Genomic DNA, 21,385 nt, shown 5'->3' with positions numbered 1-21,385 from the left:
TCCGGGCGGAAACAGTTATGGCAAATTTGGATCCGATTATGTAGCTACGGAAGGAAGCAGATGACCACACAAACGAGCCGATTTCATTCTCATTTATTAAGTATGCTTTTCTACAATTTCTGTTAAATGTTGAATACATATTTGATGTATAATCTCACATCACTGTGCGGTGTTGACGTTCATTTTGGTGACTGATCTGATGTGTCATGTGCTTTAGCTTCAAAGCTAGCCTAGGTCGCTGATTACCAAGCACAGAATTTAGTCTCTCCGTTGTGTTTCTGTTGTCTGTAGCTCAGTAAACGTGGTGTTTTGTATCTGTTGTGAATAACCGGCTGATCTATTGTGTTGGTTCTTCTCCAGCATGGCTTACAGCGCCCGGAAAGACTCCCCGGAGCTCCCTGACTTCTCCCTGCTGAAGAGGCTTGTGAGAGATCAGCTCATCTACCTGCTGGAGCAGGTGGGGAAAGTGTCAGTGATGCCTCTGATCAGAGTGGGCCTGCTGGGTGACACACCCCACACTCACACGACTGCCATGTGACTCATACATAAATGTCAGCGTTTGGTGTTTATAGCGTGATTATAGACCTGATCTGTTGTTTTTACAGGAAACACTGGGTTTTATCCCCATTTGGTCAATGAAGTATACTCTGTACCACCAAGTTAACTAACTCCTTGTACTTTTTTCATCCTTATGAGGAAATTCCTTTTTTCACACCCATCCTGTTTCTTGGATGCAGTAGAGAGCCACATTAAGGTGCTGCAAAGGAGCCTAGGGTCTTGCTCAAGGAGCCACAGTGGTGACCTGTCTGCTGTGGGATTCAAGCTTGCAAACGCTGGATTCTGCTTCCCTAGATGCTTTTACATTTATGTAAACCCTCACACCCATCAGTTTAATGAATGCAGTGTGTTGTCCAAGGACCACATCATGTCAACAAACTAAAAGTGACCATAAGCATATTAAAGGTTGACACTGGGATACAGTGCTCCCACATTAGTCAGATACCAATTTCAGAGTTTTTTTTTTTTTTTTTGCTGTTCTCCGGTCTTCACTCATCCTCCTTCCTCTCTCGTTACACAGCTACCCGGGAAGAAAGACCTCTTCATCGAGGCAGACCTGATGAGCCCACTCGATCGTATTGCTAATGTGTCAACTCTAAAGGTAAACCGTCTGACCTGATCCCGACTCTTCCTGTCTGAAAAGTGCAATGCAGATATATAGAAAAGCCTTTCATGTTCTGTTTTGCAGCAACATGATGTTGACAAACTTTACAAAGTGGAACACAAAGCCATCGTCAGCACTTCAGATCAGTGAGTTCTGCACACTGATATTAATGCATCATCTTACACATGAGCTCTTCTTATGTTTTTGTTTGACGATGTGTCGTTTTTCTTTTTATAGGCTTTGCTTTCTGATACGGCCAAGAATACAGACAGTGAAGTGGATATGTGGTAAGTGGACTCTGTTGCATCTTTAACTTAGTTCATCTTTAGAGTAATCATCCGTCCATCCAGTTGTTTATATGTTTATGAAATTTTTCACATCCATGTGCCATGTACTGTTAGCTTTGTTTTGACCCTGTGTTGCAGTAAAATGCTCCAGATAACCTGATAGTTTTGGTTGTTTGAATAAAAGTGAATCTGAGTATTGTTTAAAATTTCCCTCTGACACAGTGGAATGTTTGAAGAACTGGTGTAACAGGTTGATCTGCCCGATGCCCTCCGGACCAGCTGATAGGTTCCACTAAAGAAACCTTCACAATAAATTCACCTGCTAAACATAAAATCCCAAACAGACTTTTCTGCACCTCATGTAGACAGAAATCCTTTAAACCTCACTACATTTTCATGATTATTTCTCTGTGACCGTTGAAATTTGGCTGCATTACCAGTTATGTTCATGTGCTTTTGTCGATATTTTGTAATTCCTTGAGTCCGACATGCCTGTCTTGTTTCTTTCAGTGTTGTTCATAACACTCAAAGTTATTATGAGTCTTTCATGCTTGTTCCAGATGTTGTGAATGCAGACAAGGCTGTAGGGAAACTTAGAAGATACAAGATCATTTTTACCCCTCAGAAGGTATTTCCTGCTCTGCTGTTTGTATTTACACTCTTTTCCATTCTCAGTATTTACCCACTGACTTTCTCTTTCAATGTTTTTCAGTTCTACGCATGTGAGGCTGTGTTGGAGGAGCAGGGGATCTTTGGAGGTGACTTTCTCTACTTTCAGACTTTTTTTTAAGCACCATTGATCAGTGAAGGTAAAAGTGAACGTGAAAAGACGGATTTGATTTCTCACAGATGTGACCACAGACGAATGGGCTTTCTACCTCCTTCCACTTGACGAGGATATCGTCAGTATGGAGCTGCCAGAATTCTTTCGAGACAACTTTCTGGTAAATATGAGCTTGAAGATACTCTAAAAGTTAAAGTAACTGACTAATCAGTTAGGTAGCAGGTAACAGAAGATTGGTACTCAGTTAGTTTCATAAATAGATTCATGAGATGGCTGAACATTATTTTGTACTTTTACTCCCTACATCTGTATTCGCTCTTTCTTTAATTTTTCAAACTGCCTGGCGGCCATTATGAGGCCGATTCAGTGAAAGTAACATTAAATCAAAGCAGCTCCTGGTTACAGTTTTTACTGACGCTGCTGAAGGTGTTGAAATGAGGAATGCTCAGTCCCAACCATGTGTGCGTGAAGTCTTGGAACCATGTGCAACCATGTCTGTACACCACTTTTGTACTGAGCAGATTTCATCACTTGTACTTTTTTTCATTTTCACTGAAGCGAAGAAGTGCAATCTCAACTTTCCCGTCTTTTATCCAAGTATCTGGACCTTTACTTAAGTATAGAATGTGAGCACTTTTCCCACCTCTCCTAATGGATATTTCAGTAATTTTTGAAACATCTTTTATCATTTTTCCATGGTGATGATGAACCAGAGATGCATCATTTGGTTGCAGAATAACAAACTGATACACTAATGGATGGATGTTATGATTATCCAGGCAGGAGACCAGCGCTGGGTGAGCACAGCTGGGAGCGCTCTGCACCTCCTTCACACCCTTTACGGCCCATTTACAAAAGTCTATGGCATCGGACGCTGTTCTAAGGCAAGTGTTGTTCTTAGTTGTGAATGGCCAGTGAAACCTGTGTCGTCATAGTGCTGCTGTGACACATTAGCTGAGCTGGCAGCTTTGTGTCGGTCAGTCCACTGACAGCTTCACTCATTCAGTTCACCTAGTGTTTCAGCAGTTTGTTGTGAGAGGATATTCTGTAATCTGGGTTTGAGTCTCTTGAAAAAAAAAACAGCTTTTTGCACTAATGATGGTGAGAAAAAGCAGCAGTTAAACAGATGAGATAACCTACAGTCATACAGATAGCAGCAGACTGGTCTTATGAAGTTTGTTTTAGGCTGATTTTGATGGACAAAAGGAATGTTACGCTTAAAGAGCTTCTGTCCCTGTCAGTGATGTTGACACAAACTCATTCTGACTGAGAACAGATGGCGTACGAGTCCTGGAGGGAACTGTTGGAAGACAGTGAACAAAAACCTCGACAAGCTGAGATAGGAAATGTTTTTCTTATCGACAGAGGTGAGAAGCTCTTCAGTGGATTATACACCGTGCTGTTCTTGTTTCTTGTACTGATGTTGTTGCTGTCTTTGCAGATGTTGACTTTGTCACTCCTCTGTGCTCGCAAGTTGTCTACGAAGGACTCGTGGATGATATATTTCGAATCAAATGTGGTGAGTGTCACCTGAAGTCTGCCGTCTGAGACTTTCTCTGTTCCCTGCTGCCTCGACCTCAAAGTGTTTCAGATTAAGAAGTTATGTAAAGGATGTCCCAAATTTAATTTATCAATCTGAAAACAATCAAAAAGTAGATCGAAAATCAATCAAATAGATTAAATCAAGGAGAGTTTTCAAGCAAAAAAAAAAAAAAAAAAAAAAAAATGACACTTTTGAGGCTATGAATTATCACAGCGTTTCTCCTGCAGGATGTGTGGAGTTCAGCCCCGACGTCACCTCGTCAGACAAAAGTGTGAAAGTCATGCTGAACTCACAGGACAAGGTGGCACCGCCTTCAGAGCCCAGCCAGCAGAGATCTCGGTTTTAGGGAAAACAGACATCTTGATGAACTGTCGCTGTGTTTCGTAGGTCTTCAATGAAATCAGGAACGAGCATTTCTCCAACGTCTTCGGCTTTCTCAGTCAGAAAGCCAGGAATCTTCAGACTGCGTATGATGTGAGTTTATGTTTGATACCGTCCAGAACCACAGTTTAATAGTCATTAGTGTTGCTGTAAACCAAGTCTCTTTTATCTCTGTCTCTCTCTCTCTTGTTTCCACCCTCACAACTGAAAAACATTTTATGCTTCAGTCTTGTACTTGCAGATATAGTTCTACAATTCTATTCTTTAAATACTGGCTTTGATAGATGTGTGTATTGGGGTATATTTGTGCTCTTGCTTTATGTTTATTCACATATTTTTAGAAATACTGTAAATAAATTAAGTATAATTGCATACAAGTTGTGTGTAAACAGACATACACATGTGTGGCTGCATATGTTCTGTTATGTGACACCAGTAAAATTTTGCGAATGAGATGTTTTTTGCACAGTAAGTTGTCCCACTATGTTCAGATAGAGATGATCCATCTTGAAACTTGAAAACTTTTTTAGTCTCTCCATTCCCTTGTTTCTGCAGAAGCGCCGGGGGATGGACATAAAGCAGATGAAGGCGTTTGTGTCGGACGAGCTGAAAGGGTTAAAGCAGGAACACCGGCTCCTCAGCCTCCGTGAGTTTTACTCACCTAAACTGTAAGTCAGATCTCCAGAGTTAGATGGCTCAACGGGATGTTTTCACCTCCAGACATCGGTGCCAGTGAATCTATAATGAAGAAGAAAACGAAGCAAGACTTTCAGGAGCTGTTGAAGACAGAACACTGTAAGAAATCTGCAATCTGTCCAACTTTCACATTATAGGTCAGAATCGGAACAGCCTTTATTGTTATGGTTAAAGATAACTGCATTTTAAGTGCAGTTCATGCATGTGCCACATTGTAAGTATATTAAAGGAGGTAGAAAGTTGTAGTAAAACACAGTCATATAGCTTACAAAAGTCAGTTATGTTTTCCAAATGTACTAAAAAATGTGAAACTGACTGGGAAATTTTATAAATTGTTTGTTGGGGTGTATGAAAAAGCTCCACTTAATGTCTGTACACGCCCATTTGATACATATTGATAATCGACTTAGAGCCATTTTTGCACAAATAAATAAAGCCCTCTTTTTTTTTAACCTTATATTCCTACCAAAATCTGATATGATCTTAGATGCTGCCAGTAAAACTGATGTGCTACATTTAGATCTGAAGACATTATTTATAGTGCAGATCTTGCTTTTTTGTGTTTTCCAGCTTTACTTGAAGGATTTGACATCCGTGAATGTATTTCTTACATAGAGGAGCACATCAACAGACAGGTGGGTTCAGCTCAACGGCTCCACTTTGCAGAAGTCCACAAATAAAAGCATCCTCAATTTAAGTATCTGTTTTTTTTTCTTTCTTTCTTTTTAGGTCTCCATGATAGAAGGCCTGAGACTGCTTTGTCTTCTGTCCATCACAGAAAACGGTGCGGTCCTAATCTGCTGTTTTGAATGCAATTTGTTTTGATTCAATTATTGTTGTGCTTTTTGAACAACTGTGTGACTTGATTTTCTCACAGGACTACTGCCAAAAGACTACCGGTCATTAAAAGCTCAGTATCTTCAGGTGAGCAGAGAAAATCGCTTTGTATTCAATTGTACAACAGCTGTGTGTGTTTCACAATGAGTATTCCCAAGAATTCACAGTGATACCATTGCCAGTTATTTTTAAGGGGCATTATTTTAATTTTATCACTAGATGTACAGAATATACGGTAAATGGCAACACATCGATGTGCTCTTAGGAAGTTACATTTTTATTTTTAGAAAATTTTAGGAAACTCTTTTCAGTTTGGGGGAAAAATGCAAAAAATACACCATTTTGACTAGAATTTGGTCCTTGTTAAGAGCCTGACACATTTTAACATGTTTCTATCGAAATGGACAGCCTTCCAGCTAATGCTTGTAACATTTCTATGGCTGACCAGAGCTATGGGGTGGAACACCTGCTCACGTTTCACAACCTGAAACAGCTGGGGCTGCTGGTGGAGCAGCAGCCGGGCGAGACGCTCACAGCTATGGAGAGCAAAGTCGGCAAACTGGTCAACGACAAAACAGCAGGTAAAATAACAATCAAGTCAGGGAGAAAAGCAAAATCATATTTGTGTGTTTTTAAGTTTTCTTTTTTGGTTTCCCTGGATCCATTGAGGATTTCTTTGTTTCCAGGGAAGCTGACTGATGCCTTTTCTTCACTGGCAAAGAAAAGCAACTTCAGAGCCTTGAGCCGAAAGCTAAACCTGGTAAATGGTCATCGCCAAAAATAAAAACCCTTCAAAAGACCCTTTTTCATTTTGGAAATATCTCTCCGTGGTTACATTTGGGTTTAATCACAGACAAATCTCATCGTTGAGACAAACGGTTGACTGCACTTCTGCGTGTCTACAGGTGCCCAAGTCAGATGAAGAGTATGACCTGCGTGTCCCACGAGACATGGCCTACATCTTCAGTGGCGCCTACATCCCGCTGAGCTGCAAGCTGATTGAGCAGGTCGTCCATCCACTGTTGGCGTTTATTTATTTCACTTTATCAAACTCAGATTCAAAGACACATTCTGCTTACAAAAAAAACTCCTATCATATTTTCTATGTTTTACTTAGGTGTTGGAGCGAAATGGCTGGACCGGGCTTGAAGAAGTCGCTCGGCTGCTAAATGGACACGAATTTGCTGTTACAGGTTCGATCAACAGCTTTGATTTAATCAGGAAGTGCTGCTCTCAGTGTTCCCCTTGTGTGTTGTTTTTGAATGACTCTCCACTCAGTTTTTTCCCATTTGTTTTCAGGCAACAGTGGTGCTGATTCGAAGACAAAGAACGACGCTCAGCGCATCATTTTGGTTATGTTCCTTGGAGGATGCACCTTCTCTGAGATTTCAGCGCTTCGTTTCCTCGGCAAAGAGAAAGGTAAAAGTCCATTAGATTTAGTTTCAGTTTTGTTGACTGAATATTACTGAGGTCCGATGTTAGATGATCTGTGTTCTGCTGTTTTGCTGCAGTTATCTTAAATGGAAATCATTTAAAGTGATTTTTCAGTTCCTCAATAGCAGTAACAACCTTTCAATTATTCCTACATAAGTCACATCAGATATTTCACGATAGGGTTGGGGAATTTCCAAAGGACTTACTCATTCTGACCTCCAACATGAGAATATGAACTGATTGCTTTAGTCTTCCATGAATATAAACTACATACTTTTTGGATTTGTACTGTTGGTCCAGACAAAAGAAGACATTTTACACTTTCACACTTTTAGACCTTTAAAGTCTTATCTTGATGTCTAAACAACTATTCCAATAACTAATAAACTGTTTTTGTTGCTGCTCTTCAAAATTACTAAACATATAACCTTCATAAGAAAATGATGTTTTTACAGACGTTTCACTCAAGATTTACTCTCACTGCATGGAAACAATGCAATGACTTTTCAGAATTACAGGCCAAATAAATAATTTTGCTCATCTTTCTATAAGATATGTACAATCATCGCCACTGAAAATAATTGTGCTTAAATTAAGAGCAAAAATATTGAATTATTTTATCTGTTTTCTTGTTGCAGGTTGTAAGTTCATTGTGGTAACAACTGCCATTACAAACAGCTCCAGACTTATGGAATCTTTGCTGGGTAACACTTTATGAACCCCGTCAGCACACCGTCTGAAGGAAACCTGATACATTCCTGCTGCATTCACTCCAACGATGGAGAAATATTTGCTTCTGGCCTGTTTATGAGAGCAAAAGAACTGTAAACATGTATAAAGTGAATAAATGTCTTTTTCTACAAGTTTCTCCCTTTTTTTTGGTCATTTTCAGACAGAACTACCTCACTTGTACTACTTTTAATCTTGAGATAGCTTTACCTGCTGAAGTGCAGGCTCAGCACATTAGACAGACCAACAAAACTAACACTATCAGTGCAAAGAGAGGAGCATGGAAAGACTGAAATCTGTAAAGCCATGACAGAATTTTTTTTTTTTACGTTCCACTTAACAGGTACACTGTCCAATATTTTGTTTTCTATCTATCTATCTATCTGTCTGTCTATCTGTCTGTCTGTCTGTCTTTCTCCATATTTGTGTGTTCATGCACAGATGCACGTTTCAAGCAAACACTTTTCAAAAATCTTTTTCCTTTCTACGTTTTGTTTTTCCGGACATGTCTAAAATAATAAAAACTAAGAATATGACATAAGGTTCTAATGTTTTATTGCTATTAATAGCACATAATGTGCCGGACCCGGTTTGGAAACGACTCAATAAATAATCAACAGCGACATTGTTGAAGGTTTACGTCACTAAATCTTCCACTGAGCTGGTATGCTCGGTTTATCCACCAGCCTTGTAGCAGTGGGCGGTGTCTCGAGACGCTCCATTGAACAAGCAACATACGGGTCACTCCGGTACTATTAAACACGCGCGGCTGCAGAAGGAGCCAATCAGGAAGCAGAACGCTGCGGTACGCGTATTTTGAACTGTTTGCAAACGGCCCAAGACTGACAGGGAGGAGAAGGGTCTGCCTCGTTTTTCCCCCCATAAGATTTAGTTTTATCGAACTGTTCGCTGGCGATCACAACCGAACCTGGATTTTAACGATGAGGAGAAGGTAATGTCAAACGCTTTTTCATGGGGAGGGCAGCTTTCCTCATGTTTGAAATGCCATCAGATCAGAGGCTGCTAAGTGTTAGCACAGAAACGGTTAGCTCAGGAAGGTTGGTTCAGGGTTAGGGGTTAGGGCTCAGTTTGGTAATCGATCAGTTATTGCCGTAATGACTTTGAACATAAAGCGTAATCTTGCCCGCAGTGAGGTGCTCGCAGCAGAGGCCGTGTCCTGCTTGAATAAAGCCTTGTGCCACCTGAAGGACATTTGGGAGGAGATCGGCATACCAGAGGACCAGCGACTCCAGAGAACCAATGTTGTCAAAAGCCACATTAAGGTCAGAGTTGTCCCACTATACATGAATAAAATATGTATCTGTGTAAACTTGGAACGGTGTAACACTGTCATAAATTCAGTGTGAGTGGATTCCTACAACAATGCTCCTTTTGTTCTAACTAAGAGGCAGGTGGACCAAGCAAGGATGTAAAGCCTTCAGTCTAACATCAGAGTTAATTAACTGAAGGTTCTCAGGACTACACATTAGTTTATTTTCTCTTCTATCATATCATCTGAGTGCTTTTTGTCAGGGAATTATGATACCCAGGCTTCAATTTAATTCAGTGCAGCTTTATTTATATAGGGTCACTTACAACATAGTCATTTGTGATGACACTTCTAGAATATTCTGCTATTCCATGTTGAGGTACAGCTACAGGTTTGCAAGGTTGTTTTTGGTTGTTGTTGTTTGTTTTGCATTAGTGCTTGCTGAAATATTGGTCAGTTTTATTGTCAGTAGAATATCAGATTGATTCAGGTCTTACATAGTTCAAAATCCTTGTCTCTTCAGCTTTTCATATTAGATTTGTAGATCACATTTGGTTATTTATGTAGATCTGCATTAACTTGGAGCTTGTTTTGACAGTTTTTACTTTTCTTTGTCTGTTTGGTTTAATATTTTTAGTTATTTTGGTGTGATCGACATTCTTTATGTTTAAGATGTGTGGGGGGTGTTTGGAAAACAATCGTAGTTGTCAGTGGAACTAGGCCACTGGAAAGTAAAGCCCTCATGTTAAAGCAAGACTTGCTCTGACCACAGTGGTCAATCTGGTCACTACTTAGCATAACTGGTGTAGCTTGTTGTGGTATTTTGGCTTTTGAGTGGTTTTTGTTTGATTGTTTGCTTTACACTCCACATTTCAGCTGATCTTCACTGATTATTACGATATTCTGTAAATACTGACTGCACAACTTTTTTTTTTGTAATCGATATATTTAAAGTATCCCACTATGGCACTTTAAATATCTTTGTATTTCTCAGTAGCTTTTTGAATATGTTTTCGTGCACAGCTGCTCTGCGTTACTAATAAACCAACACAGATTCTTCTAGAGCTACATCGTGGTTCTCAGTGCAGCTTCTTCAAAGTACAGACCAGTCTATCATGGAATGCAAATACATTTCTGGATTACTTTACTTGATAGTCACCAAAATTTCGATATTACACGCCATTCATAATCGGTTTAATTTACTGATCTTTGTCACACCAACAGAACTTATTAGAAATGATGATCCAAGAAGAGGAGACATTAAAAAAGAAGCTCATCAGCAGTATTCAGTCCTGCTGTGAAAAAATGGAAAAACTATGCGTGGAACTTCAGGTCCCCGTGTTTGAGGTGACGGCATCATTTTACATCCTCATTTAATGATTCTGTCTCAGAATTTAGCAAGAGAAAAGAAGGAAAATCAAATATTTGGTATGTTTGTTTTTTAATTATCTTGTGTGTTTTTAGGAGGAGGCAGGGATTAGTATGTTACAGAAGGAGAAGAACATCCGCACACAGGTAGACTTTCTGACGACGGAGAGGGCCCATCGGATGCAGCAGCTGAAGGATCTGCTGGAGCAGGACCGCGAGCTGTGCGACATCCTGTGCTCTCTGCCATATGGCATCGTTCCTGACAGCGTCCCGTCACTGGAACAGCTGAAAGACTTCCAACAGCACATCTCCAACCAGAACGCAGAGAAGGTTAGCATACCATTTCTCTTAACTTCATTATTCTACATTGGCTTGCAAAAGTATTTATAGCCACTAAGTTTTAACACATTTTGTCACATTACAACCACAAATGTAAATGTATTTTATTGGGATTTTATGTGATGTATGAACGTGATTGTGAAGTGGAAGAAGGATACATGATCTTCATCATTCATCATCATGAGCATCATTTGATGCTGAAAAATTGGAACATTGGAAAACCATGGAGATATGTGAACTTTCAAAGAATTCATCATGCATTATTATCTTACTGACTACTTATCGTTTGCTCTGCTTGTTTTAGTGGTTCTTAGATAAAACCTTTGCAAGATTTTCTGTCTCTGCGTCACTGTTGGATACGAGTCCCATCATCTACCTGCAACGATGCCTTGTTGTTCACAGGAGAGGCGACACGCTGAGTTCAAGGATCTCAAGCAGCAGATCATCCTGCACATGGAGGAGCTGGACCACACCCCTGACACTACGTTTGAGAAGGATGTCGTCTGCGAGGATGAGGACAACTTTTGCCTTTCCAGGGACAACATCACGGCACTCAAACTGCTGCTCTGTCAGGCAAGGCAAACCCATTCACATTGAGTTCATTAAAGTTGGAGGTTTAATCAGCAGCCAAGCTGCTGATTCACTAACCGAAGTGTCCTGCAGCTGGAGGAGCGCAAAGCTGAGAATGAGGCGGCGTGTGAGACTCACAGAGAGAAGATCCAGCAGCTGTGGGATCGCCTGCAGGTCCCGGAGGAGGAGCGACAGGCCTTCGACGAACACATGGTCTCATCCAAGAAGAGGAACTTGCAAGCGGTGAGAAGAATACAGCGTCCCGTCTGTGTGCCGCTAATTTATCAGTTCATCATGGTCAGCGGTGACTTCATTACTGCTGGTGGCCATTTTGCACTTCAGGTCACACTTTTTTTTTCTTTCTTCAGTTACAATCAGAAGTTCACCGTCTGGAGGAACTCAAACTACAAAACATTTGCAACGTTACAGACGCCATCCGCTCCGAAATTACTGTGATGTGGGAAAAGTGCTTCTTCAGCATTGACCAGCGGCACGCGTTTGCACCGTATTTTAGTGGTTGGTTTGTTGATTTTCACACTAAAGCCGTCTCGTCTGTCCGACACAGAATCATCTGACTGAGACTTTGACTGTTTCAGAGGACTTCACAGAAGAACTGTTAAGTCTGCATGACGCTGAGATCCTGCGCTTGAATCAGCATTTTGAAGATCACAAAGTACTTTTTGAAGGTGTTCACAGATGGGAAGAGAGCTGGAGACTCTTTCAGGAGCTGGAGGTGAGTAATTGTAGCAAGAAATCCACGATAATAAAACTTGTAATTTCCTCAAAGTCCCCATCGATCCATCATTTTTTTCTTAACTCATGTAACAAAGTATAATATCCCAAAATATCCCATGGTTGTTTAAATGAAAAGGCTGCAGTTTTTCTTATTTTTTTATTCTTTATCATTATTCTCCTTCATAGAAAAAAGCAACAGATCCAGCGAGGTTCACTAACAGAGGGGGGAATCTTCTCAAGGAGGAGAAACAGAGATCTGAGCTGCAAAGGAGTCTTCCGAAGGTGAGAACGCGAAGGCGACCCGATGCTTTGAACCGGATCTTTCTGACACATGAGAGGCTGGAAATTCATCATAGCTTAACATTTATTTACAGAAGCGTCTTTTTGCTTGCACCCACATTTTACCATAATCACATTTAAAAACAAAAAATTGGTCTTTGTCATAATGTGTTTGAATGTGCTTTATTATAACATAAGGAGTTTGCTTGAAAATATGGCAAACAATATTGACATATCACAATAGAAACATTTCACGAAATATTGACATTTTTTGATGTACTTCTCTGTAACACTTCACTGAAGTTACCTGATAAAGTTACTGACAACACTGACTTTTCTCGGTCAGTAACAGGAAATTCAATCGAATTCAAAATGTATTCAGTTAATTAAACCTCTAATATGAAAGTCTTCTTTTTCCTTTTTTGAATTAAGCTTGAGAGCAAATTAAAAGCCGAAATCGACGCGTGGGAAAACGAGCAGGGTCGAGAATTCCTGGTGAACAACATGAAGTTCCTGCAGTATGTGGAGGAGCAGTGGGAGCTGCACCGGCAGGAGAAAGAGAGGGAGAAACAAGAAAGGGTGAACATGTCAACTGGTATTCTAACTTTTTCCATGTTTGCAGAGACGCGTGCTCACACTCTCTCTTCACACACCCCAAACAGCACCTTAAGAAGAGCAAGCAGACTGAGGAGGACATGCTGTATGGAACGACTGTACGAACGCCGACCAAGCGCAGGTTCCTGGGCACCAACACGCCAAACAAGTCACGAAAGGTGCTCAACTCCCATTTGTGCTATGCTGTTGTGAATTCTCGCTCTGAAGCCGTCTGCATGGCGCTAATCTTCCTCCTTTTCTCTTAGTTTAATGCGACTTCCAGCATTTCCAGTGGCAACTCAAACAGCACAATGCGCTCCGTGTACGGTGGGACTTTGTGTCGTTCGCCCATGCCCCGCGCTCCGCTCTCAGCAAATAAGGTCGGTGTGTAATGACTGCAAACTTCACCATCCACATTAAAATTGATTAAGCTTCGTTATATAGATTCCAGGTCTGCGAATGCAGACGTTGAACATACGCCTACCTGGCTGTATTCGTCCATCTTCCCAGCTGCTTTATCCGGCTCAAGGTCACCGTGTGCTGCAGTCTGACGTCATTCCCTTCTTCTCTACATCCACCCAGGTTCCAGCAGTGCGCACGCCGGGTGGCAGCAAACCGCCCCACCCACGATGGCGGGACTGCAACAAGGAGAACGCAGCCCAGGTGAAGGGTTCGCCTCTGAGTGGTGCGTTGCTGACCCCCGCTAGTCCACAGCGTAACTTCAGCATGGCCTCTGTTGCCAGCACATATTCAGAGTTTGTGGTAATTTACCCCTTTTGTCTCTAATCTCTTATTTCCGTTTTTTTTTTTTTTTTTTTTTTTTTTTTTTTTTGCGCTGTAACACATTGAGGCATTTTCTGGAACTCTGTGCAGATGCTAATGTTGCAAATTTATGTTTTAGAGGGACTTGGTCAGCACTGAATCTATTCAGTCAAGGTGTGTTTTCAATCCTGAACTCCTAACTCTGACTAATTCCTCTGACTAATGAAGAAGTGACTGCATGCCTCTAATCAAAAACCTGCAAGAAAACTCATAACTATTTCATAAGGGTCGCCAAGAAAAATCCACTTTCAGTAGGAAGCTCTGATGTTTTTACACTGAGCTACATTTTTGAAACCCTACAACACATTGTCTTTTACCATGACCATGCTGTACTTCACAACTGAGAGCATTTTAGTATCATGCCTCCCCGAAAAATACTGACACAATATCTCAGCAAATGGATAATAAAATGATTTAAATACCTTATATGGATCTAACTATAGAATTACAAACACTCCCGTAATTGAATAAATTGTTTTTAAGTGTACCTTCATCATTATTTATTTCTCTGTTTCACTTCCAGGTAAGTACAGTTTACACCATGTAGCGTATGTGATAGTTTTAAAACTCACAACTCGTGTCTGAGTCCAACAGTTAAAAAAAAAAAAGTCAAACTCTTCGATCTGCATTGTCAATGCTAGTACGTTTTTGTTTTAATATAGAAAATTCCTGCTTTATTCCTGCATTTATTTACAAAACATATAAAGTATTTAATTCCTTACACTTTAATCATTTCAATCATTTCACAGATGTGCTTTCAAAGCGGGTCTTATTTTATAAAGATAAACTGAATAAATGGCAAGTTAATGGGTTTTTTTTTTTAAGTAAGTGAAAGTTTGATTACTTTTTAAAAATTACACTTGGATTCAGTATACGGGTTGTTAACAGCAGTTGTTTCACTTGTAACTGAGTGAAATGTAACTTATTTTTAAATAACACACAAACTTGAAGAACCACAAAGCAGCAAGAAAAAGAAGCAATTTCCAAAATAACTGATAAATAACCTGAATTTTAAAGCATCTACTGCATGTTTCACCCTTCCTCTGCCCTGTGCCTGCTGACCACCATGTGCACTGCTGTTTGAACTGCTTCATGCTTGGACTCTGCTTCAGGCCCTCATCAATCTGTACAGTGACGCAGTGTCACATTAGTATTTGGGTCCCCCCCCCCCCCCCCCCTTAAAAAAACGTTTCTGAAGGTTTCCTCGGAGCAATAGTTTGTACATGATTTGTGGTGTATGAAAATGAACCAGATCAGTGAATTTTTAACGTTTTTGACTATAGTGGATTGGTGTGATCTCTCTCTGTAGCCGCTGTTGTGAGATATCCTCTTAGATCTTCTTTTGCTGTATAAAGTAAATGTTGTGTACATTTGTGACCGAAAAAATACTTATCTTAGAAAGTGAGAAATGTGAGGATGAAGAGTTTGGGACCTAGTACCGACTCCTGGGGGACGCCACAAGCAATGTCCAAGCATGAAGAAGTTAAGTTTCCCAGCTTCACAAACTGCCTGCTGTCCTTTAAATAACCCCTCAGCCAGTGAAAACCTCTCCTACTGATCCCATGCCCTTCCAGTTAGTTGTTTAATATGTTATGATTGGGTTGAAAGTTTTTTTTCGGTCAAAGATTATTCCAAATTGTGTGTAGTTTGTGATCTATGGCATTTGTGATTTCCTGAATTGATTCCATTGATGGCAGCGATGTTCGGTTTCGTCTAAATTGAACTTCCAGTCATTTGTTTTTGCTCACTCATCTCTTCCACCAAAGTTTCCCCCGTGTGTGACTTTGATATGTGTACAACACAGAAGGTTTGCAAGTGCATGAAAACAACTTTCTTTTAAATGTGGCCTTCTTTATGTGCAATGTGCCACATTGTGGGAGTCAAACTTGCAAACTTTGGAGAGGTTCAGCCAACACAAGCTTTCCCACCGTGTTGTTTCAACAGCTCTAAAACTGTTCCCACCATGTTTTTACGTTTGTTTCCAGTGTTCTTTATAATTGATCAGGAATTTTTTTTTTTTTTTTTTTCGAAGCGCGTCTTCAGATTAACACAGCGCCTCGGTCTTAAGTCTGCTCTTCTGTCTCCACAGCGAGACCTGTCAAAGGCCTCTAACGCCAAGATCCAGCACGACATCCTGAACTCCACCACCACCAACCTTTGACCTGTGCTTTATCTCAGAAACATGGTCATCCCACCAATGAAGCCGCGCTCTCCTTCAGAACGTATCACTACTGTCCACTGCTATTTGCTATTTTATGTAAATGAAGGCAATAATATATTAAGTGTTATTTCAGCGAGAGACATGGAGTCTGTTGTTGCGCTTTAACGTGTTACCCTCCGTGAGAATGTTGCTGTAAAAGAGAGAACAATGTGTTTGTGTCGTATATTAAAGCAACACTACTTTTGACTCTAAACTGCCAATTACTCAGATGCCATAAACATTGTGTAACTGGTCTTCATCTTGTTTGTAGAAAGCTTGATCTTTCTTAAATTATGCAATCTGGGGTAACAAACCAAATGCAACTAACGTAGTGCACTTTTGAATATATTCTTATCTATATTGCAGCACATGTTTTTGTATTATGGAGACGTGAGTTTTCATATTGAAATGTTTTTTTAGTTCTATGCTGTTCGTCCAAACAGATGTTAGTAGAAATGTCACATATTGGTGCTGCCTTATAGTTCATATATGCATTGGACTGACATTCTTTCAATGTCATAGGAAACACAAAATCTTTTCAAACTACAATAAAAACGTTTTTTCCACACAGGGCGGTGCTTCTTTTCTTACGTAGCAGTTTTACTAAAGAGAAGGGGATCTTTCCCCCAACCTACTGCTGAGTTCCTTATATTTTGTAGAAGTACAGAGTGTTTTCACAATTGCTGTGGAGGTTTGTGGTGCAGGAGAACCACGTTTGAAAATCGTAAGAGTGATAAGTAGCATAAATATGAATCCAATTAATTTTAGGGTATGTTGTGTTATCTTTAGTCCTCCAGTGCATATGTACTGATGTTTGACTTCACATTGCTGTATGGGAGATCCTTTTTCCATCACCTAATATTTTGTGTTTTAATTTGAAATAACATTAAGGAGAAAATACTATTTAATGCCATTACAGATCTTTTTCCAAGGTAACTGACTTAGTAAAATATTTGTTGATATCCTAATGTTTGTCTGGTAGAAATCTTTCAAATGATATGAATGAATTGGATAAAACTTTTAAATGTTTGACTTTAAAATGTGAATAAAAAGATGCTTGAAAGTTTATATAGATATGGTTAGAGCTTCCCGCTCTTAGACAGGAGATCATGGGTACCAATGCAGACTGGGCTTTTGCATAATGTCCCATGTGCATGCATTGATTTCCTCCAAAACAAAGGCCCAAAAAAGGTTGATTTGGTGAGTCTCGAAGGAGGGATGGATTTTTTATATATCTGGTTCATTGACTTTTTTATAGTCATTTTCGTGAAAGTTTTTTATTTATTTCTGAATTTAAAATAGGATATGAATCAATGAAACGTTTCAGCCGGACGTCCCGTTATGAGAGGCGTAGACGTGGTTTTATTTTGGAACGTCGCAGGCGGAAGTCCTGTTGTGGGCGGAACTGACCGCCGGAGCGGAGACGTGGAGCACAGCCGGGAGGAGAGTCCCTGCTGCGGCTGTCTGGTCGGGCTTGGGTCAGCGTGCGGGTCACATTGGCTCCACAGAACCAGCGCAGTGAAGAAGTGGAAAGCTGACGGGCTCAGACTGAGTTTTGTTGTTATTTTTTTAACGCTTTGCCGAGTCCGCACAGCGCAGCCATGTCCGGAGCGCTAGCCAGGCTGCTCTTCTACCCGACTCTAGCCTACAATGTGGCCATGGAGAAGGTCTCCTCCAGGCGGTGGTTCGACCGGGTGGACGAGACGGTGATCCTCGGAGCGCTGCCCTTCAGGTCCATGACCAAACAGGTGGGACAACGGCGGCGCAAATCACTGCTTCTGGTCTATGTTTAAAACAAACAGACTTCAAATTCCAAGAGAGTTTTAACTTCATGTTTCTGAGAGTGCAGTCTGCATTGGTTCTTACTTAATGGTATGAATCAGTTGTTTTTTTCATGACTTATAAGTTAAATAATAAAACCAGAAATTATTTCAATATTTAATTTTATGTGTATTGTGTTTGGAATATATGAAATTCACCTGCATTACAAGCAGAAGTCCTGATTGACACTGAGCTGACACACCAAACCACACAGGATGTTTGTGACTGTTTGTCTGATACCGGTGAGGATTTAGCAGCTCGGTGGTCCTCAGCTCTGGAAATCGACTGGTTCTGTCTTGTGTTGCAGCTTGTGGAGGAAGAAAACGTTCGAGGAGTCATCACCATGAATGAAACATATGAGACCAAATATTTCTGCAACTCAGCCGAGGTGAGTTTAGCACCTGTTCTCTAAATCTTTTCCTCATTGAAATATTAGGTAGCGAAAACTTTTGTTGTTTTTAAATTTGATTTTGTAATCTTTCCAACTACTCGACCTTTGATTCCTTTGCTCTGTGCCACTAAAATCAATATCAAAAACAAGATGACTTGTAATTTTTCTGGGCATTACGTGCTACAATCATTCTTTTTAAAACATTTTTCAAAAACAGTGGTGGAAATTGTGTGAAATTTTTTGGAATCAATGTAAATTCATTAGTGCAAATCTCTGCTCAAATACAGAATTTTGAGTTCCTTTCAGGACAAGAATGGCAAAGTTAATCCAGAAGTTGTTTTCCCCTCCTGAAATGTGACCGTTTAACAGCAAATGCTGATCCCTAGCTTCTAGAAACAACAGAGGAGGATCCTCGCTGTCGCTCCTGATCAGTGACTGTTTGATATGTGACGTTGGCTGCAGGAGTGGAAGGCTGCTGGTGCTGAGCAGCTGAGGTTGAGCACCGTGGACCTGACGGGCGTCCCCACCCTGGAGAACCTGCACAGAGGCGTGGAGTTCGCCTTGCAGCACAGAGAGCAGGGGACCAGCGTGTACGTGCACTGCAAAGCCGGGCGGTCTCGCAGTGCCACACTCGCTGCAGCTTACCTCATACGGGTCAGTACTAGACAGCAAAGAATAGTTTGAGTTGGTTTGCGTTTCAAGGTAGTTTTCATCTCTTACCAGGATGTCTTAATTGGGAATAAAATGAACAGAAAGAATTTCTTTTATAACCTTTTCAGTTTTCTTTCTAAAAAGTAACATGTAGGCCAACTCAATACAATATCTACTTCAATGAGTTTTCAAATCGGTGACAAAGGAAAGTGTCATGTTGACCCACTGGCCTACTTACCGAATAAATGGTGCAAAAATACAGCTTGAACAAAATGCTACAAAAGTGTGGTCATGAAAGCATGCGGGAAATATTTCCAAGTATTTAGAGGAAAGAAGAACATACTGCTTACTTTGAGAGATTGGATGAATCAGGTCACTTTCTTATGCTACTTCAGAAATATACAAGACCTACATTAGCAAAACAATCCTCACTTGAAATAACAAGTGTGTGAAATGAAATGCTGGTGCCAAATCTGTACCTGGCTTCAGACCAGCAGAACATTCCAGAACACAGAGAGCCACAGTAGGATGTTTGTAACATTTTCAAGCTTCAAATGAAGAATCTAAATTCACCTGTGCTGCACAGGGGTGAAAAAACAATATTCCAGTGACAATAACAGGAAAAAACTGCACACATTAGACACGAGATTCAGAACTGAGTTCTAAGTTTTCTCTCATTTTTGTTCTCTTTGAGCCAAATGCTAACCCTAATCCTCATTCACTTAATCGTGATTAACACTGGCAGCCTCAGTATTAAACATCGTGAATTTAATGTTTCATTTATTGATTCAAAACAACAATAAAAACTTACTTTTTAACAGATATCTCTTCTGCAAAAAAGTTGCTGTCCATATGATTGAAACCTCTGCACCAGGGGTGTCAAACATATGGGCTGCGGGTCAGATCTGGCTTACAAGAGAGTCCAATCCAACCTGCAAGATGAAATTTGTCAGCTGTGAGAAATTATGACATTAACTGCATTATTTTTATTTAACCACCAGGGGCGCACTTCAGTTTGTATTGTGTGGTGAATCCCTTCTGGTGATCGGGATTACGGGATGTCCTGATGTGTCTACATGAAAGATAATTTCTACAATATGACAAGTTATTCTGGTCATAATATGATACAGCCTTCTGTACTTTTTTTTTTTTAATTCCAGCTAGATGTGGCCAAATGTTGTGTGCATTTGAAGACATAAATTCAATCTGATTTCTAAGTTTTAGAGCACTTGGTGAACTGAGGCATAAGACTGTGGAAATTTTAGCTCTTTTATTCAAATTTCAGGTTTGCCATGTGTTGTTAAAGGATAGTGCAATAAACATTAAGTTGTTTATAATGTATAAATTATTGTACTGAAAGGCAGAGATTTAGAGTTATAGTTCATACTGGATATTGTGATGTAACTCCGTATTGGTCTGGCCCACTTGGAATTAAATTGTGCTGTGTCTGGCCCCTGAAGTAAAATTAGATTTACACCCCTGTTGGATATTCAACTAGGAGATTTCATTGGAGAATTACAGATTGGTGTAGTTGACGTTTCAATTTCACAGGTAAATCGAGCACAAAATGACTTTTTTCTACACAGGAAGCAACAACAGTTACAGAGTAATCTATTTCTATTAAATGATTCCAGGCTTTTGATGTCGGGAAGGCTGAACTGCTGTTTCATTTTTATCTAGTTGTACTACATAAAGTTCAAAAGAAAAAATAGTCCATTTTACTTTGTCTGAGGAATGGACTTTCTGTCTTTGACTTCCTGCCTCATCACGACTCTCACTTCACTTGGTTTGCCCATGTTTTGACTTCTGCTGACAGTTACACTGCTGCACTCCAGAGGAAGCCTGTCAGAAGCTGGCTACTGTTCGACCACACATCCTGGTGCGCGCCGCTCAGCTGGAGATGCTGAGAAAATACCACGAGCAGGTGTGCCAACAATCGAGCTGAGAGAACTGAGAGAGCCGAGCTGCAGATCGGAGCTCATGATACTCCCACTGATGCTGGAAGGATGGACTTAGAGCCGTGATTGAAGCCAGTGCTGTTACCTGTTGTTTACTCTGTTTTTACTCATCACTTTTATGAAAGGGCATTTTTAAATGGTTATTATTGAGACCCTTGTTAGCACAAGACAGTCGCAATGAATCATATAAGCAACAATTAAATAAAATGAGATGGAAACATGAAAATATGGAATTTTAAAAATACTGTTAAATGTTGAAAGAACTCTTATCAGTGATTCTGTTTCTGTATATGTTTTGCTGAGTCTGTCATCTGTTTTGGCCAAAATGTGTTCTGTAATTAATTCAACATCGTATTTATCTGCAGTAATGTCACTCTCATCTGGTGTTCGTGGCATCTGGCAGCAGTGGGGACATTCTACAAAAATTATAAACAAAAGAAAACTTACTCTTTTAATCATCACTCCAGGATATGATGTTTGTAAAGTGCCTTGAAACTTGAAAATTGTGTAAAATAAATATTTCTGACATGAATA

General features: G+C 40.2%; 3 protein-coding genes across 6 annotated transcripts; all 3 read left to right on the top strand.

Moving 5' to 3' along the window:
• The first annotated feature begins 15 nt into the window (after positions 1-15).
• vps33b (VPS33B late endosome and lysosome associated) lies at positions 16-7,976 on the top strand. The gene is made up of 24 exons (XM_030097011.1): positions 16-100; positions 361-457; positions 1,079-1,159; positions 1,247-1,308; positions 1,400-1,449; positions 2,010-2,077; positions 2,162-2,207; positions 2,299-2,393; positions 3,013-3,117; positions 3,510-3,600; positions 3,675-3,752; positions 4,004-4,077; positions 4,164-4,250; positions 4,713-4,803; positions 4,878-4,952; positions 5,424-5,488; positions 5,583-5,637; positions 5,731-5,777; positions 6,139-6,271; positions 6,377-6,450; positions 6,596-6,697; positions 6,808-6,883; positions 6,990-7,109; positions 7,763-7,976. Exons 2-24 carry the CDS (start codon positions 362-364, stop codon positions 7,840-7,842), a joined length of 1,851 nt encoding a protein of 616 aa, XP_029952871.1. The 5' UTR covers positions 16-100; position 361; the 3' UTR covers positions 7,843-7,976.
• A 713-nt stretch (positions 7,977-8,689) lies between these two features.
• On the top strand, positions 8,690-16,581 carry prc1b (protein regulator of cytokinesis 1b). Of its 4 annotated transcripts, XM_030104803.1 has the most exons (15): positions 8,690-8,805; positions 9,004-9,136; positions 10,348-10,470; positions 10,588-10,821; positions 11,233-11,403; positions 11,494-11,643; positions 11,769-11,916; positions 11,997-12,133; positions 12,322-12,417; positions 12,847-12,993; positions 13,077-13,187; positions 13,275-13,388; positions 13,591-13,770; positions 13,910-13,944; positions 15,920-16,581. In XM_030104803.1, exons 1-15 carry the CDS (start codon positions 8,795-8,797, stop codon positions 15,966-15,968), a joined length of 1,839 nt encoding a protein of 612 aa, XP_029960663.1. In that variant the 5' UTR covers positions 8,690-8,794; the 3' UTR covers positions 15,969-16,581. The 4 variants fall into 4 exon arrangements, with proteins under 4 accessions (XP_029960663.1, XP_029960812.1, XP_029960891.1 ...); XM_030104952.1 differs by lacking the exon at positions 13,910-13,944 and having other exon boundaries at positions 13,591-13,671; XM_030105031.1 differs by lacking the exon at positions 13,910-13,944 and having other exon boundaries at positions 13,591-13,693.
• Positions 16,582-17,441: 860 nt separating this feature from the next.
• ptpmt1 (protein tyrosine phosphatase mitochondrial 1) lies at positions 17,442-21,383 on the top strand. Its single transcript, XM_030105388.1, has 4 exons — positions 17,442-17,778; positions 18,159-18,239; positions 18,705-18,896; positions 20,710-21,383. The coding sequence occupies exons 1-4, from the start codon at positions 17,632-17,634 to the stop codon at positions 20,836-20,838; spliced, it is 549 nt and encodes a 182-aa protein (XP_029961248.1). The 5' UTR covers positions 17,442-17,631; the 3' UTR covers positions 20,839-21,383.
• Positions 21,384-21,385: the final 2 nt, after the last annotated feature.

The sequence above is a fragment of the Salarias fasciatus genome, chromosome 1 (genome assembly GCF_902148845.1).
Source record: "Salarias fasciatus chromosome 1, fSalaFa1.1, whole genome shotgun sequence".
Taxonomy (NCBI): Eukaryota; Metazoa; Chordata; class Actinopteri; order Blenniiformes; family Blenniidae; genus Salarias; species Salarias fasciatus.
Note: the sequence above shows the minus strand (reverse complement) of the source record. Positions and strands in the feature narration are given on the sequence as shown.